General features: G+C 36.0%; 1 protein-coding gene across 1 annotated transcript in view; it reads right to left on the reverse strand.

The window, feature by feature from the left end:
• Window positions 1–27052, reverse strand: part of LOC128311887 (uncharacterized) — a 45174-nt gene that overhangs the window by 13020 nt on the left and 5102 nt on the right. Inside the window, exons 3-5 of the mRNA XM_053203782.1 lie at window positions 10417–10626; window positions 9320–9385; window positions 214–857 (exon numbers count right to left, since the gene is read on the reverse strand). Coding sequence (XP_053059757.1) covers window positions 214–857; window positions 9320–9385; window positions 10417–10626 — 920 coding nt within the window. The remainder of the gene's footprint in view (window positions 1–213; window positions 858–9319; window positions 9386–10416; window positions 10627–27052) is intronic.

Below are 27052 nucleotides of genomic sequence, written 5' to 3' on the forward strand. Positions count from 1 at the left end.
TTTTTCTTTCTTTCTTTTTTTTTTTTACTACACAATCAATATTTTCCACTACCATCACAAAGTTTTTCCTCCCGTTTCTTCTTCCTCCCTGTGTGTGTGTGTGTGTGTGTGCCCGGATGTGTCAGCGTGAGCCCAGCGCGCCTCGGTCTCCGTCTCCCTAAAGCCTCGCCGCGAGGCTCCGGGAAGCAGGTGCCGCGGGGCACGGACTCTTACCTGGGCTCCGACGAGAAGGCAACCTCCGAGCAGCAGCCACCCCCAGACGTGGGGCGACGCTCCCGGCCCGGCCATGCCCGGACCAGCCCGAGCGAGAAGACGGACGCTCACCCCGGAGCCCGGAGAGGCTCCCCACTCGCAACTTGGCCAACGCGGGGCAAACTTGTGGCCGGGAGCGCGGCGCAGCTGGGGCGGCGGGAGCGCGTCTCGGATCCCCGTCCTGCGCGCCGCCGCCCGCGCCTCGGTCGGGTCTGCCGGGGAGAGCGGCTCGGCTCCCGGCCTTGACTCACCGCCCCGCGAGGCCCGCGTGGGAGAGGGGGGCGCTCTCGGACCACCACCACCCCCCTGCCCCCGATCCCGGCGCGCCCCGCGTGGAGGCAGGAGGGGAGGGGGGACGCTCGCGCTCCTCCTGAAAGTCTCTGCGTCCCGCAGCCCAGAGGACCCGAGGGCCACGGACCCTGGGCGCTGCTGCCGCCACCCGCAGCTCCCGCCGTCTCTACTTCTGTCCACTCTGTACCGGCTTCCAACCCGCTGTCTCTTGGGGCGCCCTGGGTCCTCGGGGAGTGGTCTCAAAGTTCCCTGCTGTCCAGAAGAGCCACCAGCCAAGGCAGGCCCTGGGTAGTGTGGTGTGCGACACCTGTGTGCTAAGCACTGTCCACAACCCCCAGTCAAGTTCTCTGATTGCCTCCATCTCAAAATACATCAGCACCTCAATATTTATAGAGACATGTCGATTTGCCGCCTAGAATACTGAACTCATGATGTAGAAACTTAAATTTTTTACACCTATTAAAGAAAAATTTTAGCTCGATATGAAAATACGAATTTTTAATCATTGGTGGATGATGCTTCAGTTTATGAAATTTAGGAACAAGCTTCTGTTGCCTTTATTGCAACATTTCACTGTGTGATCCATATTTACTTATCCCCCTGAAGCAAGCTGTACAAAATGCCTCGGATACACTGATTAACATTGTGCAGTATATACATGCAAATTATCCCTAGTTTATGCAGTTATTGAAAAATAGAAGATGATTTATTTAATGGTCTTGTATTATTTGCCAATGTTCATTAGTTAACTTCAGAAGAGTTATACAAAATTTGTTTGAAACAAAAAGAATCCTTGACAAATATTCAATATTCAAAGGCCAAAAATACAGTAATGTAAGTTATGTTCTCTCACTGCTACCACACTACAGATAAACAAGCTAAATTTGAAGCTCCAAGGAAAGTAAAAGCTTATTTTTGACTTATTAAAGAGGCCCCAAAATTTATAGTGAGTTTAAAATAGCTTAATACAAATCAGTACAAATAATTTTAAACAATTGCTAACATTAGTATACAGAAGATCTTAATTTTATCAGCAGTATTATGTAAACTTGCTGCAAAATCTGCAAGATAAGTTGGAAGACTGCTTTGCTATATACAAAATTTAAAATTGCTTTGCAATTTATTCAATACTCCTTCATTTCAATATTAATAATACCATGTTGGTATAACAATTAAGGGATTTACTTAATACACACAAATTAAAATGTATTTCTGTTGCAAATATAGTATTTAAGCTGAGATGTGCTATAAGGATTACATACCAACTTTATGTAATATGATAATACAACAACAAAAAGAATATACAGTGTCTCACTATTATATTTTATATCATTGTTATTGATAAACATTGGACTAAATTAGATATATTCTTTTTTTAGTGTTTATTTATTTTTGAGAGAAAGAGAGGGGGAGACACAGAATCTGAAGCAGGCTCCAGGCTCTGAGCTGTCAGCACAGAGCCTTACATGGGACTCAAACTCACACACCATGAGATCATGACCTGAGCCAAAGTCGGATGCTTAACCAACTAACCCACCCAGGCACCCTGAAATTAAATATATTCTTAAAATCACCTGTTCTTCATTACTTTTAAATTCCATATATGGACGATATTATATTTGTTTTGGACAAAACTGTTCTAGAATAAGACTTAAGTTACTTCATACCCTTCCCAAAGGATGTGCCCTCTCACCACTTCTTTTTTTTTTTAATATGAAATTTATTGTCAAATTGGTTTCCATACAGTGCCCAGTGCTCCTCCCAACAGGTGCCCTCCTCAATACTCATCACCCACTGTCCCCTCCCTCCCACCCCCATCAACCCTCAGTTTGTTCTCAGTTTTTAAGAGTCTCTTATGTTTTGATTCCCTCCCTCTCTAACCTTTTTTTTTTCTTATCCCTTCTTACAACGTTTTACTGGAAGTCCTACTTAATATAATAAGACAAGAAAAGAAAATTAAAAGCTTACAGATTGGAAAGAAAAAAAATAAAATTGTCTTTGGTTGCAGATGACATGATTATCTATGTAGAAAAAAAAAAAAACTCCTGGAACTAATAAGTGATTATAGCAGAGTTGCAAGTTATATGGTTAATACACAAATATCAATAACTTTCCTATATGTTAACAATGAAAATGTGGAATTTGAAGTTAAAAGCACACTACCATTTGTATCATCATCAAAAAAATACTCGGGTATAAATCTAACATAATATTTATAAGGCATATATGAAGAAAACTACAAATACTGATAAAGAAATCAAGGAATAACTAAATAAATGGAAAGGTATTTCATGTCCATGGATAAGAAGACAGTAATATCAAGATGTCAGTTCTTCCCAACTTGATCCATAGATTAAATGCAATTCCGGTCAAAATCCCAGCAAGCTATTTTGTGGATATTGACAAACTGATTCTGAAGTTTATATGGAGAGGCAGAAGACCCAGAATAGCCAACACAACATTGAAAAAGAAGAGAGTTGTAGAACTGACACTCCCCAATTTTAAAACTTACGGTAAAGCTACAGTAATCAAGACAGTGTGGTATGAGTGAAAAAATAAACCAATCAGTGGAATAGGCAGACCAGAAATAGATCCCCTATGTATAATCAACTGATGTTTGACAACGGATCAAAGGTAATACAATGGATCAAAGGTAGTCTTTTCAATAAATGGTGCTCGAACAACTGGACATCCACATGCAAAAAAATAAACTAGATTCAGACCTTACACTACTCACAAAAATGTATTCAAAATGGATTGCTTACTTAAATGTAAAACACAAAACTATAAAACTCCTAGAAGATAACATAGGAGAAAATCTAGATAATAGTAGTATTGGCAATGACTTTTTAGATGTAACATCAAAGGCATGATCTATGAAAGAAAGAATTGGTAACCTGGACTTCACTAAAGTTTAAAAAATTCTGTTCTGATGACAAGGATATTTACTCTCACTACTGTTGTTTGACATAGTACTGGAAGTCCTAGCCCCAGCAATCAGACAACAAAAAGAAATTAAAGGCATACATATTGGCAGGGAAGATGTCAAACTTTCACTCTTCACAGACAACATGATATTCTACATGGAAACCCAAAAGATTCCACCAAAAAAACTTCTAGAACTGATCCATGAATTCAGAAAAGTCACAGAATATATAATCAATGTACAGAAATTGGTTGCATTTCTATACACCAATAATGAAGCAACACAAAGAGAAATCAAAGAATAGATCCCATTTACAACTGCACTAAAACCCGTGAAATACGTAGGAATAAATTTAACCAAAGAAATAAAAGATCTGTACACTGAAAACTATAGAAAGTTTATGAAAGAAATTGAAGAAGAAATGAAGAAATGGAAAAACATTCCATGCTCATGGATTGGGAGAACAAATACTATTAAAATGTCTATAATTTCCAAAGCAATCTGCACATTAAATGCAATCCCTATTCTTCACAGAGTTAGAATAAACAATCCTAAAATTTGTATGGAACCAGAAAAGACTCTGAATAGCCAAGTAATGTTGAAAAAGAAAACCAAAGCTGAGGCATCACAATTCCAGACTTCAAATTGTATTACAAAGCTGTAATCATCAAGACAGCATGGTACTGGCACAAAAACAGACACACAGATCAGTGAAACAGAATAGAGAACCCAGAAATGGACCCACAAATGTATGGCCAACTAATCTTCAACAAACAGGAAAGAATATCCAATGGAAAAAAATACAGTCTCTTCAGCAAATAATGTTGGAAAAACTGGACAGTGACATGCAGAAGAATGAAATTGGATCACTTTCTTACACCACACACAAAAATAAACTCAAAGTGGATGAAAAACCTAAATGTACGACAGGAAACCATCAAAATCGTAGAGGAGAAAAAAGGTAGCAACTCTTTGACGTCAGTTGCAGCCACTTCTTACTACATGTGTCTCTGGAGGCAAGAGAAACAAAAGCGGAAATGAACTATTGAGACCTCAACAAGATAAAAAGCTTCACACAGTGAAGGAAACAATTAACAACACTGAAAGGCAACCCATGGAATGGGAGAAGATATTTGCAAATGACGTATCAGATAAAAGGTTAGTATCCAAAATCCATAAGGAACTTATCAAACTCAACATCCCAAAAAACAAATAATCCAGTGAAGAAATGGGCAAAAGACATGAGTAGACACTTTTCCAAAGAAGACATCCAGATGATTAAGAGACACATGAAAAGATGCTCAATATCACTCATCATCAGGGAAATACAAATCAAAACCACAGAGACTACCTCACACCTATCAGAATGGATAAAATTAACAATTCAGGAAAGAACAGATGTTGGCAAGGATGCAAAGAAAAGGGAACACTTTTGCACTGTTGGTAAGAATGCAAACTGGTGTAGCCACTCTGAAAAACATTATGGAGTTTCCTCAAAAAGTTAAAAATAGAACTACCCTATGACCCAGCAATTGCACTAGGTATTTACCCAAAGTATACAAAAATGCTGATTCAAAGGGGAACATGCATCCCAATGTTTATAGCAACACTATCAACAGTAGCCAAATTATGGAAAAAGCACACATGCTCATTAGCTGATGAATGGATAAAGAATATGTGGTATACATATGTACAATGGACTATTACTCAGACATAAAAAAGAATGAAATCTTGCCATTTGCAACAATGTGGATGGGACTAGAGTGTATCTAAGAGAAATCAGTCAGGGAAAGACAAATACCATATTATTTCATTTATATGTGGAATTTAAGAAACAAAACAGATGAACATATGGGAAGGGAATGAAAAATAAAATAAGATAAAAACAGAGAGGAGGCAAACCATAAAAGACTCTTAAATATAGAGAACAAACTGAGGGTTGTGGAGGGGAAGAGGGTAGGGGGATGGGCTAAATGGGTAAGGGGCATTAAGGAGGGCGTTTGTTGAGATGTGCACTGGATATTATATGTAAGTGATGAGTCACTAAATTCTACTCCTGAAACCAACACTATACTATATGTTAACTAACTTGAATTTAAATATAAAAAAACTTCTATTCTGTGAAAGACAATGTCAAGAATGAAAAGACAAACCTCTAACTTGGAGAAAACTTTTGTAAGAGACATATCTAATAAAGGATTATTATCCAAAAAATATACAAAGAACTCTTAAAGGTCAGCAATAAGAAAACAATCCCACTTTAAAAATTGGTCAGAAAACTTATCCACCCTCCCCCAAAAGATATATAGATGGCCATTTATGCATATGCAAAGATGTTCCACATCATATGTCATCAAGGAAATACAAATTAAAACAATGATATACAACTACAAATGGTCCAAATCTAAACCACTGACACCACCAAATACTAGTGATGATATAGAGCAACAGAAATGTTCATTCATTACTAGTGTGGTGCAAAATGGTACAGATACTTTAGAAGACAATTTAGCAGTTTCTATAAAATTAAATATACTTTTACCAAATGATCCAGCTATTGTATTCCTTAGTATTTACTCAAAAGAATTAAAAACTTACATCCACACAGAAACTTGCACACAGATGTTCATAGTAACTTTATTCATAATGACAAAAGTTGGATGCAACCAAGATGTTACTCTATATGTGAATGGATAAACTGATATATTCAGATAATGCAATATTATTCAATATCAAAAAATGAGCTGTCAAACCAGGAAAAGACAAGGAGGAAACTTACAAGCATATTCCTAGGAGAAATAAGCCAATCTAAAAAGGTTACATACTATGTATTTATAAACTATAACATGCTGGAAAAGGCAAAACTATGGAAATAGCAAAAGTATCAGTAGTGGCCAGGGGTAAGGGAGAAGAAAGGAATGAGTAAGTAGAGCACAGAGGATTTTTAGGTCAGTGAAACTACTTAGTATGATACTATAAAGGTAGGTATATGTCATTATAAGTTTATCCAAATCCATAGAATGTACAACACTAAGAGTGAACCCCAACGTAAACTATAGAGTTTGGGTGATAATTATGTGTCAATGCAGGTTCGTTAATTATAACAAATGTAGCACTCTGGTGGAAAATGTTGGCAATGGGGGAGGCTATGCATGTGGAGGGGAAGGAGGTATATGGGACACGTCTGTAACCTCCACTCAATTCACTGTGAACCTAAAACTTCTCTAAAAATTAAAGTCTATTTATATATTTATTTATTTGTGAGTATATAAACTGATATGCTCTTTACGAGAGAGAGAGGTTGCAAATGAGTGAGGGGGAGATAGAGAGAGAGGGAGAGAAAGAATCCCATGAGGGGCAGAGAGAGACAGAGAGAGGGAGAAGAGATAGAGAGGAGAGAAAGAGAAGTAGGGCTCACCCAAAGCAGGCTCATGTTCACCTGAAGTGGGACATGAGTTCACCCAATGGGGGATTGGAAATCACCTGATGTGGGATTTGAACTTATGAACTGTGAGTTCTGGACCTGAGTCAAAGTCAGATGCTTAACTGACTGAGCCACGCAGGAATGCAAAATTAAAGTCTGTTAAAAACATATGTTACATCAGCAGAAATACATATCAAAAACCTAGGTTTGGTATATCCTTTCATTTATTTTCCTTTAAGAAATATATTTATTCTCCTTTGAGAAAATATTTTTTAGAATATTGCTATATGAAAAAGACTTATTTCCCAATGTCCTCACTAAAAATAGATTTAATGTGTGCACTAAATTGTCCATTATTTTTGTCCAACTGTATAATGTCCATTTATACATACAGAGATTGATGGATAATGCAGAGTTCTCATAACTCTTTATCTAGAGTTCTAGTTCATTTGTAAAGGTTTGTAGAAGTCAGTGCAGCACACTGAGACAGTGCTGCTTGTGGTTTAAGAAAAATGAATTAGAAGGCAGAGGCTCTAAGAGACACACATAGGCATGTCTACATGGCAAAGTCAGATATTAAAAACTGTAATCTGTTTCCTATCAATCTATGTGCTTTGTTCTGCAAAAAGTTATACTTCCCTCTTATTGGCTAACTGAAGTATTTACTGTCAAAATATTATTTGAAATGAGAAAACTTGCCCCCCATCAGAAAAAGAATAAAGTTTCTCACTATGTCCTTATAGAAACTATCAAGACTCATTTTGCATAGGAGATTAGACATAAAAATTTCTCAGCATTTATTTGACATGCAACTTATCTCTGGTAAATAAAATAAACACACCTTTAGATTTGTATAGGTAATACTGAAAAGAGCCCGTGATCTCTTCTCAGATCAGTTCCAATTCCTTGAAAGTGTGATATGTCAGAACTGTAGTCTGCTGTATGTCTTGTAAATTGAAAATATATTGATTCACTACTGAAAGGAATTTTTTCGTTTTTGTCCCTAAGAAAGCACTTTTACTCCTTTAGCAGTGGTATTAGTTCCATCATCACATCTCATTAAGAAATTAAGACAATTACTTCATGGAAGGATATGTAAGTATCACAGAAAAGAGGCCACAAGGCCAAACATATTTCAAGCTCATACATCAGTAAAACTACTTCAAAAGGTAAAATTTTACCCTGTGTAATCCTCTGGCCAATTCCTGTGATGAATTTTCTTATTGAGCACTGTTACGAATGCAAACATCACTAGATACAAAAGTGCTTATCTTAAGAAAGAAGTCATAAATACTAAGAAGAAAAAGAAATTCTGGATGTGATCCTGAGACACGACACCATTTCAACAAAAGTTAGGCACGTATTGTTTTCTTTTACCTAGTGATTTTTTTGAAGTAAAAAGGGTACATGAGAAATGAAATCCTATAAGAATGATAGGCCATTTTTTCTTTACGTTTATTCAATATTTCGATATATAATAATGTTGGAGATACTTTGAAAAAACTGTATCATGTACATAGTGCTTCTGAATTCTCTTGAATTCTGCATAATTCTGTGACTTTGTTATCTCAGGATGTTCAAGGTTCTTAGGTCTTCCTTTGTTCGTCTTTTGTTTCCCCGTATGGACATCTCTACAATCATGTAAGGAACTGATGTAGCTTATCTAATTGGTAAGTACAACCTGGACCCTGACTTAGAACACCCCAAAATTAACTTTATTCAAAGTCAAATAATACTAAAGTTTAATCTATTAAGTACATGTCCATCATAAACTGAAAGACAATGCGATGCTAGGCATTGTGGGACAAATCCTACCAAAAGAAAAGTTAATGAAAAGATTACAATTTATATAAGAGAAGATTAATCTTTAGAAATCATTGGTATTAAGTACCATTGGATGATGTGAAAGTTGAAAGGCAGTCTGAATTATGTGACATTTAGAATTGTGTAAAGTATTTTTATGCTCTGTATATTTATTATATTATCATCATACCATTTACTTTTTTGTATTTTTAATCATTTTAGTTTACATTCAACAGAGTCATATTTCAGTATATTATTTTCTCTGTATTTAAGTTTTGTTCACGGTGGCTTGATATTTGAAAACAATGCTCTGGTTAGCAGCAAACTATTCAAATGTATAGATACTTTACTTGTTTATTTTTTTTTCAAAGACTTTTGACATTACAGTACATGCAGTGATTATAGATGTAAAATTCATGGTTCCAACCTCCCAAACCAAAATAGACCTTTAGTTATTTGAGTATGTAAGCGTGAATCCAAGTGGGCAACATGCCCAGAAAATAAGTCAACAGAAACAAAGTCTTCAAATGAATAGCTAGGAAAAACAGGTTTCGAAAAGCTCCGAGTTGAAGATTGGGATGCTGTGCCTTCTGGCCCAATGCTGCACCACATTTAATAATTACCAGATTGTGGGAGATGAATGGCCTGAACTTGGTCATAATCCCTGCAGTTTTGCAAGGCCAGTTCAGCTGGAAATGAGAAAACTATATTTAAGCAAAAGATATCTTAAAGGCAGATCTATCAAAATCTTTTAATAGTTTTTATAGCCTTATATAAAACAAAAATCATGGTGCTCTTCAATCCTGGATATGACTCCACAATATACTAACTCATTTCTTACAGCATTTTGGTAAAATACACGGCTGTTTGGTTTTCATAGTTTTATAAATGTAATTTCCTCTCAAATCATAGCATCTTACTTTCTAAGAACAAATTTCATCATTCCAACACTAAAAGTATGTTATATCATCCATCCAGGAATAATAGATTTTTAAATATATATATTAATCTATTTATCTGTATATCTATATCTATCTATGTATCTGTATATGTATCTCTCTCTATATATAGACAGAGATATAACAATAAGGTGCCTAAGTTGCAATAAATGTTTATTAACTGGATAATCTGTCAACATGTGTGTATTACACATATATGTCTGTTAAACAAGTCAAAGTCTCCACTGCCCAAGCCAAGGCTGTCCTGTGGCATGGGACAGAAGTCTACCAACTTGCAAACGTTTTCAATAAACAAAATATGAATGAATGAATAAGAAAGGCATAAGGAGGAAACTTGGAAAAAAATTTCTTTCAAGTCAAAACCCAATACTAACTCCTGATTCCTATATCTATTATGTTGCTCATTCTCAATTAACTGCCTGCCATTCCTAATCTGATTTCCCTACCTATCTGTGCCCTGCTTTGTGACAAGGGAGACTGACCCTTCTGGATTGCCTTACTTGTGCTTTCTTCCCAGCTGGCTTCCGGATGAATAGGAGCCACAGGCAGGAGGGTGGGAAAAGAGAAAGCCCAGGGCATTTCTTTCTTTTCACTCCCTTTTCGAATGTAGTCCTTTCAGTGTGACTTAAATAATAATCATTTTTGCTTTTAGAGCTGTAAGTCAGCTGGGGATTGGTTGATTGAGGGTGTGCTTTGCTAGGTGGCCCTGTGTCCTGCACACTGGTTGCCCCTCACTTAAGGTTTGGGTAGGCTGGGATTACCGAGTTCCACGTGTTTCTCACCCACTTCAACCAGTTGGTCTGTATTCTCATGGAACTGATAGTCGAGGCACACCAGACAAGCAGGAATGTGTTTAGGGTTTAGGCTCAGAACTAACACATTGCCACTTCCATCACATTTTAGTGAGCGGAGCAAAGCACGTGATCTTTTAGAAGAAAGGCGTGAGGAAACACTTGCACAGGGGAGAGAAACTACAAAGGGCATGGAGGCAGAAAGAGTAAACAATTAGACCTAATGAGTTTCTAGAAACTCCCCCCCCCCCCCCCGTTATTGGCAACCAATCTCTTGAGCTGGCTTCTCCATTTGCATGTATTCTAAAAAGAGATTTTCATGTATTAACAAAACTTTCAATGAAAATATGTTTTGTGACATTTTCTTTTCAAGGTCCTATTTTTTGTTTAAATAGTAATTACCAGAGGAGGGTTTAATTGCTCTACATTTAAAGTGGTAGCAGAATGATTACTCACTACAATTCATTCAAAATTTGTGAATAAAGTACTTTTATATTATAAGAGAAATAAATAAGAAGTTGATGAAATAAATTATGTGATCTTTTCTAATCATTCATGAAATGAGATATTGTTGTTTTTTTTTACATAGATTAATAATAGGAACATGCATAATTCCAGGAGTGATGACCCCTAGAAACATATTTTAATTAAATAGTCTAACTTCAACATTTAAATAAAACTGTTTGGACTAGAAGTTATACAAATAGAGTGAAGGAGAAAAAGAAAGTCACATTTCTGAGGACACATTTCTGATCATATACATTTGATATATTCTACACACACACACACACACACATACACACACACGCCTTATAACAGACTGGTGAGGCTATTTTTATTTCTAGTTCTGTAGAAAGGACACTGGGACTCAGAAAGCCCATAAATCACAGAGCTAGTAAGCAGCAGCCCAAGAAATAATATTTCCAGGCAAAATATACATGTGTGAACAAAAAACGCACTATAAATACATTGCCTAATATTTTTGGAAAGAGCTCTGAACTTTGTATACGAAGCTGTAGACTTGCAATTTGAATGTCCTATTTGCTGTGTAAACTTGAGTAGTTACTGACTTCTTTAGGCCTTTTTAAAGTAGTGTTGGGGATTGAGAAGAGAGAACATACCATTTATCACCAAATAAATTAAGAACCAGTTTACAGACACAGACAGGAATTGAGCACATGGAAATCAAGCCATCACCTCTAATACTGTAAAATTCATGTTAGAGAATATAGCTTCAATCTACTAACTACTGCCAGTGTATACTTTGGATTAGCCCACCTAAGAGAAATTTAGCTCTTTGAGCATACAAATGTATCCAGCTTACTGTTTCCACAAGACCAGCATGAACCACACAAAAGGAGATTGAGACTTCCTCTTCCTACAGAACTATGAGGAGTGTTCAGGGAAATATTTATTCCCCAAATGGAAAAGGGATCAATATTTTAAATAAGATGAGACAGTATCACATACATGCATGATTAGTGATTCTAAAATGAAACTAAGTATTTTTTTCTTCATAATACTAAGTGAAAAAAAATTACTGTCATTCATGCCTCATGAAGCATGATAAAGCCCTGGTGAGATAAGATAAAGGAGCATTTAAAAAATTTTAAATTCCCTTATAAGTGTTCTCATGATGTACAAAAGAGTAGTCTGTGAATTTTAGTCTGTGAACGATATTGGGTGCATTTCTTCATTATGTAACTCCATGAAACTTCTTAAATTTAACTTAGAAATAAATGTTCCTTGGGTCCCTGGGTGGCTCAGTCGGTTCGGCATCTGACTCTTTGTTTCTGCTCAGGTCACGATGTTATGGTTTGTGGGTTAGAGCCTGGTGTTGGGTTCTGCCCTGACAGTGCAAAGCCCGCTTGGGATTCTCTCTCTCTCTCTCTCTCTCTCTCTGCCCCTCCCTGGCTCATTCTCTCTCTCTCTCTCTCTTTCAGAATAAATAAATAAACTTAAAAAAAAAAAAAGAAAAGAAATAAATGCCCTTGATGTTAACAGAGGCTGGAGGAAATTAACATTTTAGGGGGAACCTACACTGTGTCAGGGAGACTTGCCCTGTGCTGTTTATTTAATATTTATGACTAAACTATGGGTTAGCTACTACAAAAATCTGCGGCTCATGTAAGATACATAGTGTTCAAGTTTATATTGAGAGCCTGCATGAAATCTGGAAAAAAGCCAATGGAATGCTGAAATTGATTTAGAATAATTCAGATACTTTTCACTGTGTTAGAATACACTAGATATTTTCTACAAGGAATACTCTATACCAATTATCTCTAAGCTATGCAGTTTGAATCCATTTTAAGTCTCAAAACCTTCTTAAGGTTTTTAAGAATCCATTAAAAATATTAAGCCAAATATTTACTACTATTATTATATTATTATATTGCCTCTTCAATGACTCTGAAAAATGTAAATATATTCCTAAAAGGCAGGTAATAATTTCATACTTGCTCTTTAGTCCCAAAGTTGATTAAAGAACAGGGTCTAAGTGAATCACTGAAAGCCTTGACTAATTAGAAAAGTTATGATGATATATCGTCATTCAATTGCATAAATGTGCTTTCAGATGGTACTCCCTTTGTGTCTCCATATTATAGCCAAAAAAAAAAAAGTAGGTGTAAAGAACATTAATACCATACTTGGTTTCATATAAAATGTTTTCCATGGAAACCCAGCAAGGCAGCAACTGTTTTCACTAAATGTCACTTAGGGGTGCCTGGGTGGTTCAGTTGGTTAAGCGTGGGACTTCAGCTCAGGTCATGATCTCATGGGCTGTGAGTTCCAGCCCCACACGGGCTCTGTGCTGACAGCTCAGAGCCTGGATCCGGCTTCGGATTCTGTGTCTCCTTCTCCCTGCCCCTCCCCCACTCGTGCCTCTCCCCCACTCGTGCTCTGTTTCTCTCTGCTCTCAAAATGAATAAATGTTAAAAACTGTCATTTAAAATAACTCAGCCTGGTATTTATTACTTATTAAACATTCAAGACAGGCGATGGTATAAACTGCAGTCACACTTGAGAATCTCACCGAGGAGCTGCAGGATGTGTAGAGAGAACGACGGAGCTGGGTCAACATCTTCAGTTGTCAACTGCTTCTTCCGTTACACGGCTTGAAGTGCAACGTACTGATGTGCCAAGTACTGGTCAGTTATGTATATCGTCGCTAACCCTCACAACCACCGTGCAAGGTAGCTATTATTATGTCCATGTTATAAACAAGCGAACCAAACCTTCAAGATGTTTAGTGAGTAGTCCCGGGATCAGAACTGGCGAGCTGGTGGGGCGCCTGGGTGGCTCAGTCGATTGAGCGACCGACTTTGGCTCAGGTCATGATCAGGCGGTCTGTGAGTTCAGGCCCCGCGTCGGGCTCTGAGCTGTCAGCACAGAAGCTGGAGCCTGCTTCTGATTCTGTGTCTCCCTCTCTCTCTCTGTCCCCTCCCCCGCTCATGCTCTGTCTCTCTCTGTGTGTCAAAAATAAATAAACATTAAACAAACAACAACAAAAAAAACAGAACTGGTGAGCTGCAAAGGTGACCTCAGATCCCAGGTGATTTCACCTGTCCTCAACACCTCCCACCACATTACACCGAGGTACTGCCTTTAAGAATGAAATTCCAACCAGATTTTTACTTAAGAGGAATTTTGAAGGAACAATAAAACTATTTTAATATCTTAGTATTGAGTAGACATATATATTTTTCTATGTTCCTATAGAGTGATTTTTACTATTTTTCCCCTGGTGCCATTAAAAGAGTTTACTATTTAATATGCTCAATCTATTTTTTATTGAGTTGGTGACATGAAAATGGGGAATTATTATTAATTGAAAATGTTTTGCAAGAGAGATCTATGGAGACCAAAACACTCATGGCCAAGGCTGTCAGGGAATGTTAACAGCCCTGATACCTAGCCATTATTGCACGTCATAAGTTAATATGATGTTTACTTTGGAAAATGTTTATATAAGTTAATTTTCCATTTAATTAACTAGGATAACTTAAGTGGATGCAAAAGAATACACTTTTGATAATATTTCTGGTTTATGAAGATCTTTAATTTCTCTATGATCACAAATTCCCAGAAAAAGTAGGCAATTTGATTAATTCTGAAAGAAAGACTAGTATTTTACCTCTGATTAAAGATGGAATACATTTCGTACCTTGAGAATTGGCAGCATTTCAGAATAAATATTTTGAATGTTCTGAGGGAATTTTTTTTCCAATTTTCATATGAGTGGAATTTCAGGACACAAAATAGCAATCTGTGAGGCAATAAGGCAACGTTTTCTGCTTGATATCATGTTCCAACTTTCAATAACTGTTGGACAGAATCCAAAAAGAATAGCTGAGGACATATATCTCAAGAATGCACTGCAGTCTTTACAAATATTTGAAAGGAAGTAGCAACATATTAAAATACTATTGGAGCAAATATAAATTTCCCCTGGTAAATAGTCTTCATATGCGAGACATTATTTTTTTATTGAGTAAATATGTGAAAATGGTAGGGGTCAATAAAAAAAAATCTATAAGTAATAAAACAGGATTCTGGGCATGCATAGTATTTCCAGGATGTTAAACTAGTCAAATATACTAGTCCGTACATTCAGGACTGGAAAGAAAAAAAAAATGAGCTAAAAAAGAAAATCTGGCAGTAATATTTTATTAGCTTTTTGTCACTTTCCTGCATTTTTAAGGTTCTTATTTTCTTGTGTGTGAATTTATAGTGAAAATGCCAGCATATATCTAACCTTTATATATTTGTAGGTCTCTTATTGTTTTTGTTTTTGTTTTCCCAGTATAACATGTGCATGACAGATCTGGGTTTGTGAATTAGTCACCTTTGTAAAATGCTTTGAAATCCACAGAGTGGTGTAACATAGGAAAAGGAAACATATTTTCATATGACCTGAATTAGCCAGTTCTATCTAAAAAGAGTAGAGTGCTATATCCCTAAGTTGAATTTATAAGCAAAATAAATTAAAACAGCTATCATCTTTTATTAAAAAATGATCTAGATTCTACCAGAGTTCAAGTTGATTGTAGGTACCAAAGAAAGCTATCAATCTTGTCCAGGGGACAAAATGCATTTGCATAATTGAGTAGATTCTTTAAAAGACATTTTCCAGGAAAGGGGATGGGATGGGAGTATATGGCAAGATGGGGAAGGGACAAAAAATGTAGACCAGGGATCCCACATTTATTAAACTTGAATACAACTGAGGCAATCTGCTAACTAATATGAGCTATGGAAACTGCATACTAGATCCCTGAAAATAGCCAAAATATGTAGATGATTCAGATGAAGATTTTCTTTTAGTACTCTTGTTACTTAATTGCCTGTGTGGGTTGAAATGTCAGTCTTAAATATCTAACGAAAAGTCATAGGTACTTTCAAAATCACTTTGCATATTCTGTATGTGTTTCTGTTCATCAATTCTTGTGGTGACATGAAGTTTTAACTGCAAATATACTGAAGGTTTGCAAAAGTATTTAATCTTCAGTTAATGAGAGCCCATGGAGAAAATGACTATTTGTCTCCTTTGAGTTTATTTAAATTTCCAAGAGGGAATTTTAAAGTATATATTGTAGTTCAAATAATAACCATTCTAATATAGCATAGATAATAAAATCCCTTCTCAAGATTTCCTAGTTAGTTTTCTTTGTAAGCTTCTTAAACAAATATCTGTTGTAATAAAAAGGGCTGCTATTTCAACTAATAACAGTTAATACTACTCATATAATTTTTGCAAAAATATAATCATTGTTTCCTATAGTACATTAGAAGCATCATACGGCTAAATTTTAATAGTAAGTACGGTGTGATTTTGCCCAACTGTTAGAATGTATGCTGTCCCAGTACAGACTTCATTTACTACTTTCATTTTTACCACTGTGATAGAGTCTTTCACTTTATAAGGAGCAGGGCATGCCAGGGTCAACAGAGATTTATTAACTGTATCCCAGAAATTAGAGAAATTGAGGAAACCATTTGAGCCTGTGGAGGACTGGAGGACCACTTGTAACATTCAAGAGACAATGACAACTTGGATGAACAAAAAGTGCTTGTTTGTTTCATCATCCCTTTGAAAGCCAGCTTCCCCTTCCTTCCCACTCCAGTGACTCCACTCTGCTTACAAACCAGCGCCCTGTCAGTTTCTGCCCCAATAACTCATGTTTACATGCAGCTCTTACTTCTGCTGCCCTCTCTAGACATCACAATGTCCAAGAAAGAGGATCAGAATAGATTCTGTAGTCACCATCCAACACAGAGCATTCTTACCGGGTTAGAGTCCTCAAACCATGTCACCTCTTAGGTTGCGAGACTTGGGTACATCTATCTACACAGCCAATAACCAAAGAGTCATTCTTGAACAGCTCTGAGATATAGACAGATATCCATGAGTGAATTTATCAAGGTGAGATTCTAGTAGGCAAAGATGGCGGCAACTCCAGAAGTATGGTTTAGGGTGGCTTGTTCCCAGGAACATGATCTGTCCTGATGATGCCGCCTCTGAATATGTGTGTCACTGCAACGGGCGGCCCCACAGAAATATGCACCCTTGTCCCATATTCTTGCATGCTGAATTAATATGGCTGGAAGATCTATCCTATTCAGAACATCTATCCTGACTTGTTGCAATCAGTTTTAAGGAGGAAGTTGTGGTTGAATTTTTCAAAATCGTTTGAATGAATAATAAAAACTACTTTTTATTTCCATGCAGAAAATTTGTATCAAAATCAAACATAAGTATCTGATTTGAGTATAACTCCAATCTGTCTGAGTGATATCTTTGCTTTGACGTTATTTTCTTTATGAATAGAGCAACAAATTAATCCATCATTTTTGCTACTATTTGGAAAAACATATTCCTTTATTCTGTCAAAGGGCTTGCTTATTATCCAAATTTACAATACAGACATCATTTGTTACCACAGTGGAAAATAGTGAAATTACGATGAATTGGAAAAATCTTATATACTAGCATTCCATTCATTTTTAAATAAGCTTTATATTTTAGATAAGTTTCAGGTTTACCGTAAAATTGAGCAGAAGTTGCAGAGATTTCCCATATATCCCCTGCTCCCTCACATGCAAAGCCTCCCCCATTGTCAAAACCCCCAATCAGAGTGGTACATTTTTTACAACTGATGGATCTACACTGAAACATCGTTATCATCCACAGTCCATAATTTACATTAGGGTTCATTCTTGGTGTTGTACATTCTATAGGCTTGGACAAATGTATAACGGCATATCTGCACAATTATAACATCACATAGAGTATTTTTGTTGCCCTAAAAATTCTCCGCGCTCCACCTGTTCACCCCTTCCCTCTCCCCTGCCCCAGCAACCACTGATATTTTTATTGTCTCCATAGTGTTGACTTTTCTAGAGTGTCATACAGTTGTAATCGTACAGTATACAGCCTTTTCATATTGTCTTCTTTTGCCTAGTAATATACATTTAAGTTTATTCCATTCATTTGTATTTGATGATGTGGATGAAGAATAATGGCAATTCAACAGCAGAATACTGTGCAATTTCATTTGAGAAATACTGAGAAATAGGCTTTATGATGGTATTCATGTAAAATTTTTAATACGAGACCTAAATAACAAAGGCCATAAGTGATAACAAAGCAGGACACAAAGTGGACCTCAAAGGGCGTCTCCCTGTTTTCTATGGACACAGAAAAAATAATTTGCTCAACTGTTTCAGAAATACAGAAAGCAGGCACGCCTGGGTGGCTCAGTCGGTTGAGCGTCCGACTTCAGCTCAGGTCATGATCTTGCAGTTCACAGGTTCAAGCCCTGCGTGGGGCTCTGTGCTGACAGCTTGGAGCCTGGAGCTTCTGATTGTCTCTCTCTCTCTCTCTCTCTCTCTCTCTCTCTCTCTCTCTCTCTTTCTCTCTGCTCCTCCCCTGCTTGTGCTCTGTCCCTCTCTGTCTCTTAAAAAATAAAATAAAATGTTTAAAAATTACAGAAAGCCTATCATGCAATCAAACATGTCACAAAATGGCTTCTATATCTGATTGCTAGAAATAAAAATATGTTTAGTGATATTCTGCAAAGTGACCAACATTTGCTTACTTTTATCAAAACTTCACTACTGTTCTGTGATTCCAAAGGGAAAAAAACAAATACCTCTATGCTATAATGACAATTACCAGAACACTTCCCTACTAACGACGTAAGTTGCTGGAGGCTTATGCTACAATCTACTTACGTTTCCTTCCTTTCCTATAATAATAATGATTTATTTTCATAGAGGAATAAGACATGTACACTTATAGAAATCCTACATGAAGAAATTAAATAATATTTGTGGAGTATCTTAAAAAGATGTAAAGTTATGGTTTAAATAGCAAGGTGCACTTGAAGTAAAATGGAGCAGTGAAAACGAGGCGGATGAATGGTAAGTGCTATTGTTCATGGTAAGTTAGTTCTCGGAAACTAGTTCAAGTTTTTTATTACTTAAAGTCATGAGAACAATATCTAAATGTCTGTTTCTCAGCAGCTATAAAAACATTTGACAAGCTAAAACGCTAAAATCTCACATCCCTTTCCATTTGTATATCAAGGCAATAATGTCCCCTAGTTCCCCACCATGCTATTCATTAAATATCTCTATGTAGAGAGATCATGACAATGCCAGGAACTTAGGGAAAGGAGACAATTTAGTACAGAAAAAACTTACTATAGAGATGGGAATTTAATGCTGAAAAGTAGACTTAACTTGAGAATCTCTAATTTTTACTAACAATAGAAATTGCTGTCAAAATATGGGAACTTTGGACCTTTTGCTTCAAACACGGGAGAAACTATAGTGGAAGACAGAATATGTACGGTCAGTCACTTTATGACAAACGTGAGGCAGTGAGAATGCTTCAACATTTCTTTAAATCATGCGGGGTTAATGTGATTTCCATTTGAGCAAAGCAAATCTTGAGCCCTTTGCTTCATACTTTTGGTGATTCTGAAATCTGGGAAGTTTTGACAAAATAAAGATTCCTGGACCTCCATCTCAAACTAAATTCAAAATTTGAGAAGTGAGGAATAGAAATATAAATTTTTAAAATTTCCATGTCATTTTTTGATGAAGTTTGTACATTAGTAAGAAAAATAAATAGACTTTTGGGGCACCTGCATGGCTTAGTCGGTTAAGCATCTGACTTCAGCTTAGGTCATGAGCTCATGGTTCATGGGTTCGAGCCCCACATCGGGCTCTGTGCTGACAGCTCAGAGCTTGGAACCTGCTTTGGATTCTGTGTCTGTCTCTGCCCCTCCCCCTCACGGTCTGTCTCTCTCTCTCAAAAATAAATAAATAGTTTTTAAAAAGATTTAAAGAAAAAGAAGAAATAGACTTCAGAGAAGAAATTATTTTAGCACCTAAAAATTAAATCTACTTATTCCTGCGCTCATTTGAAAGAGCTATTTGTTATCTGACATGTTTCTCTTCTCTTTTGAGCTTTCTCTTAATTACTCTGTGTAATCATTTCCAACGTGGAAATTATTGTTCCTAATAAAAACCATGGAAAGACTAAGTAATTGGATTCTGTTTTTCTTTTGTCTATTCAAAAATGACTATTGAGCAGTTGCTGTGTTCCAGACATTCGGGTCCTGGAGCATATGGTCACAGGCATGTGAATATTAAAGTGTGCTCACAAATCCATAAAGCATAGCTGTGTTATGAGCTATTTGGGAGAATGCAGCAACCCCAACCTAGTTCACAGCATCAGAATGCTTCCTCTACCTTTCACAACAAACCTTCTTCGTTAAAACACAGGGCACATTTATGCCATACTTGTTGGATGTTATCTGAACTAAGCAAATCCAATCAGTTTGGTTTATTCTAAGATTAGACTTCCGGAAGATGGCAAGTTTTACTTATTATATTGATCTGTAGTTAATCAAACTAAACACTAATGATTTTAAGCCTTGGTACATGGTTTTATCGCCTTTGCCTTTATTATAAAAGGTAATTTGGTCTTATGTATTAGTCATTTGGAATCTGTTATTAACTTTTATGATGTTAATGGTTAAAAGTACAACATGAAAGCATGAATATAAATTCACAGGAATTAGTCTGCAATTAATTAGCTCTAGGACTTACAGTATTGAATGTCAAAGTTGGAGACCAAGGCATTCCTAGTTTTCCTGAAACAGTTCTGTAAACTACCTGCTTCACTTAGAAAAGCTTGTTAGAATATAAAGATAGTCTTAATGGGTAATTTAAAAGACATTAAAAGTACAAGCATTTGTTCTCACTTAACATTTACAATTGAAACTAGTGACAATAGATACTATGTCTCAATCAAATCTTAAGAAGAATTCTTTTTCTGGAAATTTTAAACTGGCAGGAAATACCACTTAACATGTCATACTCTTACTTAATAAAATGCCACAAAAGACAGGACTATAACGCGAAGAGTAGATTTTGAGTAAATTTAAAAAATAAATGACAGTTTAATTAGGTATCTTAGTATCCCACATTCGAATCCAAGATGTTTAGTTGCTTAGAATAACTTGACAAAGAAAAACAAGGCTAAAGATGTTGTTTCATTTCTTATCACATTTCAGTGCAGTGTAAAGATTAATAATGTAAAAACTGAAGTCCAACTGTCTATGTTTAAATCCTGGCTCACCAGTTCCTAGCCTTATGACTTCGGGCAAGTTATTTAACCTCTATGCCTCATTTTCCTCATCTGTACAACGGGAACTTGGGACTACCTATCCCATAAGTTTTTTTTTTTTTTTCAAGAATTCAATGAGTAAATACATTGACAGGATTTATTAGCATCCAATATTGACATAGTTAGCACCCAACAAATGCTATCCAAAAAACTGGAAGGTTTGTTAGCAAAAGCAAATTTTGTTAGCAGTCACTTAATGGTCTCAGGGGAATTTTTTTTTTAAATTTAGATATTATATATTGTTTAATCACTTTTTTTGTTATTCTATGAACACAATCATATATATTCATCACCTAACTTACATTTTAAAATAATGGAGAAATTAATTTCTCAGAATACTCTGAAACTTCCCTAAAAGTCTTTAAAATTAGCCAGAAAGAAAAAAATTTAAGGTAGACTAACCCTAAACTTTTCAGGGTTACCGACTATGTAAAAATTTCACTCTGCAAGTGTATCAGTGACATGAAGTTCAGGGTATATAAAGTCCACAGTATGAGTGCACTCACCAGCTACAGCAGGTGTGTTGGTGTCACAAGGAAGGCAACACCTCCACCAGAATTTCACCAGGATATTCCATCAGTCACAAAATGCAAGCAAAGTCAAGCGCATTTCGGTACAGCTTTCCTCGGGCAAAACAATATGAACATACATTCCATGGGCCCGTGGAACTAAACATACAAAGAGCATTAACTTCTTTTCTAATCTATTACTGAAGTACCAAAAATTCATTAAAGGGCACCTGGGTGGCTCAAACTAAGTGTCTGACTCTTGATTTCGGTTCAGGTCATGATTCTGGGGTCGTGGGATTGAACCCCATGCCCAGGTCTGAGCTGACGGTGGCGCCTTGCTTAAGAGTCTCTCTTTCTCTTTGCTCCTTTCCCCTGCTTGCATGCTCTCTCTCCCTCAAAGAAAGAGAATTTAGTTTAAATTTCTCTAATTTCTTTAATTTAAAAGAAAAAAACTAACTGAATTGTAGGAGGATATTTAAATTATCATTTTTTTTTAAAATTTAAACAATTTTGGGGGGTGCCTGGGTGGTTTAGTCAGTTAAACGTCTGACTGGCTCAGGTCATAATTTCACAGTTTGTGGGTTAGAGCCCTGCACCACCCCCTGCCAGCGGCTCTGTGCTGACAGCTCAGAGCCCGGAGCCTGCTTGGATTCTGTGCCCTTCTCTCTCTGCCCCTTCTCCGCTCATTCTCTCTCTCTCTCTCAAGTATCAATAAACATTTTTAAAAATTAAAAATAAATAAATAAATAAACTCTCATGTACGTGCAAGAGGGTGCAGGTACTAAAATATTAAAACAAATTTAGACTATTTTTGTGATTTAAACTTATTCATCTTTACTATTAAACGCGTTTCTAAATGCATATACAAGTGGAAGAAAAGCAAAAATCAGCTGCCCTCTCACACCCAGAGACAAACAGTTGTTTGCACACCAACCCATCTCCACACTCCCTTTCCCATCATGCCTCGCCGCACCTCTGCCCCCCAACCCCAGGCATTTGCTCATACAATAAGACCCTGCTCCCTGATATGTCTTCCGTGGGATTTTCATTAATCATAGGCCCTTGAGCAGTAATTTCAAGAGAAGAAATTTCAGACCATGTGCTAGATCCATCTTATTTCTTTCTATAAAGACTTTAATTTGAAATAAAATTTTAATATTTAAAATGCTTCCAGCTTTAACTAAAAATATCTTTTTGAAAATTTCTAGCTTTATTTACACGTGTTCTCGTAAATGTGGTGTTTACATGTGTTGTGCAAAAAGAACACATTGATTTTTTAAAATTACCTTACCAATTTCAAAATCTGCCGGTTGTGGTAAAACAATTTAAATTAATTAAAAATAATATTCATTTGGAGTCTACTAAGGCTGCCTGACTCCAAAGTCACATATTTTACTTCTACACAATCCTGCTTAAAAATGGCAGAACTTGATTCAACTCCAAAGTGTCCAAGTCTTTAGTCCTAAATTCATTTAATAGGAATTACTACAAATAAATATATGACTCTGATGGAAAATGAATGGAAAACATTAGTTTGTATACCTAACATGAAATCACAGATTTTGCCTGGTATGAAACAATGCATTTTTTATATAAAATTAAAAATTAAAAACCATGCCTATTATAGTTAAAAGCCATTCTCATTGTACAACAAAGTCCTTGTCTTTAAATAAAAAAGGAGGGGCGCCTGGGTGGCTCAGTCGGTTAAGCATCCGACTTTGGCTCAGGTCATGATCTCACGGTCCGTGAGTTCGAGCCCCGCGTCGGGCTCTGTGCTGATGGCTCAGAGCCTGGAGCCTGTTTCAGATTCTGTGTCTCCCTCTCTCTCTGACCCTCCCTCGTTCATGCTCTGTCTCTCCCTGTCTCAAAAATGAATAAAATGTTAAAAAAATTAAAAAAAAATAAGAAAGGATCAGTTGTTCAATCAAAATTTGAACTTTCTGAAGAAAAAGAAACTGTTTTATGAAAAAATAACAAAATATTTCTTACATAATACATAAGAAACTGTTTATTGCTTATGTATGACATAGTTTATTTTATATGTACTAACTCAAGTACATTTATCACCTATAGACATTCATATTTTCAATGTAGTCATATTTCTGTGGTTGTTGCTTTTGCTACATCTATTAATCTGAGTTCCTGACAGTTACTTTCTATAAAGAACTTTTTAGATAAATGTTTCATGTGTTATTCAGTAGTTTGATGATAGTAAAACATCATTAAACCAACATGAAACACAACTTGAGCTTTGTATATCACAGACTGTAAGTATTTGAGAGCTCCCACCCCATTTGTTAAATGACCTTAGCCAAAATGCTTTGCTATTAAATTTTTCCCATAAATATATCATGTTAAATTTATTAATATTTAAAATTATAGATGACTATCTAAACATTTTGTGTACCTGACACTAAAATTTAGGTATTTAGAAATATTTGAAAGAAAATACAAGATGTCAAACTATTATAGAAAGGTATCTTCTGCCCTTCCTCTCCCCCACCCCATCACCTAACCTATTCTTTAGAAGATTGTATTTTTGCTTGTCTTAAATTTTTCCTTGATTTATTGAGACTGGGCAAAGAAAGTGATTTTTGCCTGGCTCAGACCCTTTGAGAACTATCTGCTTCAAAAGCAGGTGGGCCTTGCCTTACTCCACCATCTAGCCAGCAATTACAACAGAAGATATCCAAGTTTTTCTTCATCAGGCAGATGCGAAGGCCCATCTTTCTCTGTTTGGGCCAACAGACCAAGTAATGTGTGAGGCAGTAAATTAACTCCCTTCGTACTTTTCTGGTAAATCTGCTCTGCAATTTAGGTCTTTTGTTTTTGTTCTCTAATTTAGTTTCAGATGGGATTTCCCAAAGGACAAATGTGAGAGACTATTAGGCCCCAGAGGGTGGCTTATGGACCAAAGCCAAATTCCATTTGTCAGAATAGTCCTCCGTCTGAGTCCATCTCAGACATGAAGAGAAAATAATATCATTATCCTATCTACAAACTCCAACATAAATATTGTTGCTAATCAGTGTTATCTCACATAACTAGTTTCTAAACGAATGCACTGTTCTACTCAAAGTGTAACTTTAAAATCTTCTCAGTATTTCTTGGGTGATGTCATTACATTTGAGAGTTGGACAGACTGTCAAGATACAGTTCACTGGCCACTTTCATGCCATTAAACGTTAACTAACATCTCCAAGAAAATGTGCTTCTTGGAATTTCCTGTCTTGGTGAAAACTGTGTAGATTTAAAATGCATGAAGATAAAAAAATCTTGCAATAGCAATATGGAACATCTTAAGAACGTGAGAGAGGAGTATATTCTAAGGCACTCGTGATGAAAAGTGCAGAAACAGATACAGAGAGAGTTTCCCCATTCTTGGGATTCATAATACTGACTTAATTTACTTCGTTGTTCCTAAATTTATCTGACCATTAAACCTACCACCCTTTAATTTTTCTGAAGGCAAATTAACAGCCCTTTGAACTTTTTTTTCAGGAAAAATTCTAAGGAGAATATTTGGTGACTTGAACCTGTATAAGAATGGTCTATTTATGTAATGGATTTCTGGATAGAGTGAAAGATCCAAAGTAGCTTTGTAGAAGGAGTAGAACTATATAAAGCTGCAAGAATTTTGCTTTCCGGTGTTCTTTTTAAGGAAACATACCACTTTGATAGAAGCCTTAAGAGCCTTTACACAACTATGAGCCTAACTTTAACCCATAATAATTTTATGCTCACTTTTCCAACAATAAGTATTCACCCTCCTGGGGAGGTGATAAAGCGAGCTAGCAAGAGTAAGCATGGCATCCCACTTCATACTGGGTTGAGTTACATTCTTGGTTAAATGGGTTTTGTGGGGAGTTAGTACCTGTTATTTTTCTTTTTTCACCAGAACATTATCATTATAAAATATGGTGTTTTATTCAAATCACAAGTCATTGTTCTTCCTGAACAAGATGTTGCATCTGATTGTAGGACATGGAAAAGCAAAATATTAAGCAATGTGGAAAAATCATCACCTTTTGTGAAAGCAGTTTGTTTAAAAAACTGTTGCTGAAACAACAATTGCAAATTATTTTCTGAATGCTTTTCGGTGACCACTTTTGGACCTACAAAATGGAAATTATTTTCAACTTTCTATCATAGCCTTGATGAGAAATGGATTTTAAAATCATTAATGCTTAAGTAATTTTAGTTGCAAACATGGCATAAAAAGGAAAATATTGTATTTAAGGAAAATAAGATTTAAAACATTGGCATACGTAACAGTGTTATAGTAATATTAGTATACCATGGTCTAAAATTACACATAAATATAAAACTCTTACATTTGATGAGTTATACATATCTTTCAGGATACTTCAAGTTTTAGATTTCAGAGTTGTATATAAATAATTGTTAACTTCATTTGAATTATTTGCTCATTTATTCTTTATATTAGATAAAAAGTAGAACAGCATGATAATGTAAGGAACACAAATTTGTAAATCATGTAGAAATTTTACAGTGGATTGCTGAATAAAGAAACAAAAAATTATACACACACACACACACGTGTGCGTGTGTGTGTGTGTGTAATTGAAATGCTGATTTTGTTTTGGAAAAAAGTCTAAATTTCAATACTGAATACCATAAATTTCACATGAGGTTATTATTCTTAGCAAACTTGACTTTGGAAGTAAAATCAGAAGTTTCAAAGTGTTAATCTCACAACATTAATACTGAAAACAATGATGTTTAAAGATCTTTATTGGATCTTGAGTTTTCACTTAGAAAGAAAAATCTCACATGAATTAGGAATTAGGATACAAAATGTCCAAGGGAAGTTAAAAGAAACATATATTATGGAATATAGTTAAAGTTCAACATGAGCCATAAATTCAGTTGATTCGCAAAGCCAGTTAACAATTAAACAAGTAGAGTAAAAGCAATGAGGAATACAGACCTTGCCCAAGAGGGTGTCCTGGTTAAGGGGTCACGGGTTCCTTGTTTTGAAGTTCTGGCCAATTGTTTCCTTGCAGGAATTTACCAGAGTTTTGATTTTTCAAAATACTCTAAAAATATAGATTAATATTTATAATTTTCTGGTGTTTAAAGGTTAACAATAGATGGTTGCCTACCCAAAATCCATTCTCCCCTTTCTCCTTCCTAAGAGCATTGGATATCATTCTGAAATCTATTTTTTCTTCCTCCCCCCAACCACACACACACACACTCATGACCCAAGTGCCTTGGAAAAGCTGAAGTTCTGCTCTTGAACTGAGGTTTGATTAGCTTAAGGATTAATTCCATTCCACTCTCAACCAGAAATAAAATAGCACATAAAATACCCTGAAGCAATTATTGGCCGAGCCAACCAGCTGTGTAAACTCAAATATTTAATTAC

Source organism: Acinonyx jubatus, chromosome C1 (genome assembly GCF_027475565.1).
Source record: "Acinonyx jubatus isolate Ajub_Pintada_27869175 chromosome C1, VMU_Ajub_asm_v1.0, whole genome shotgun sequence".
NCBI classification, from domain to species: Eukaryota; Metazoa; Chordata; class Mammalia; order Carnivora; family Felidae; genus Acinonyx; species Acinonyx jubatus.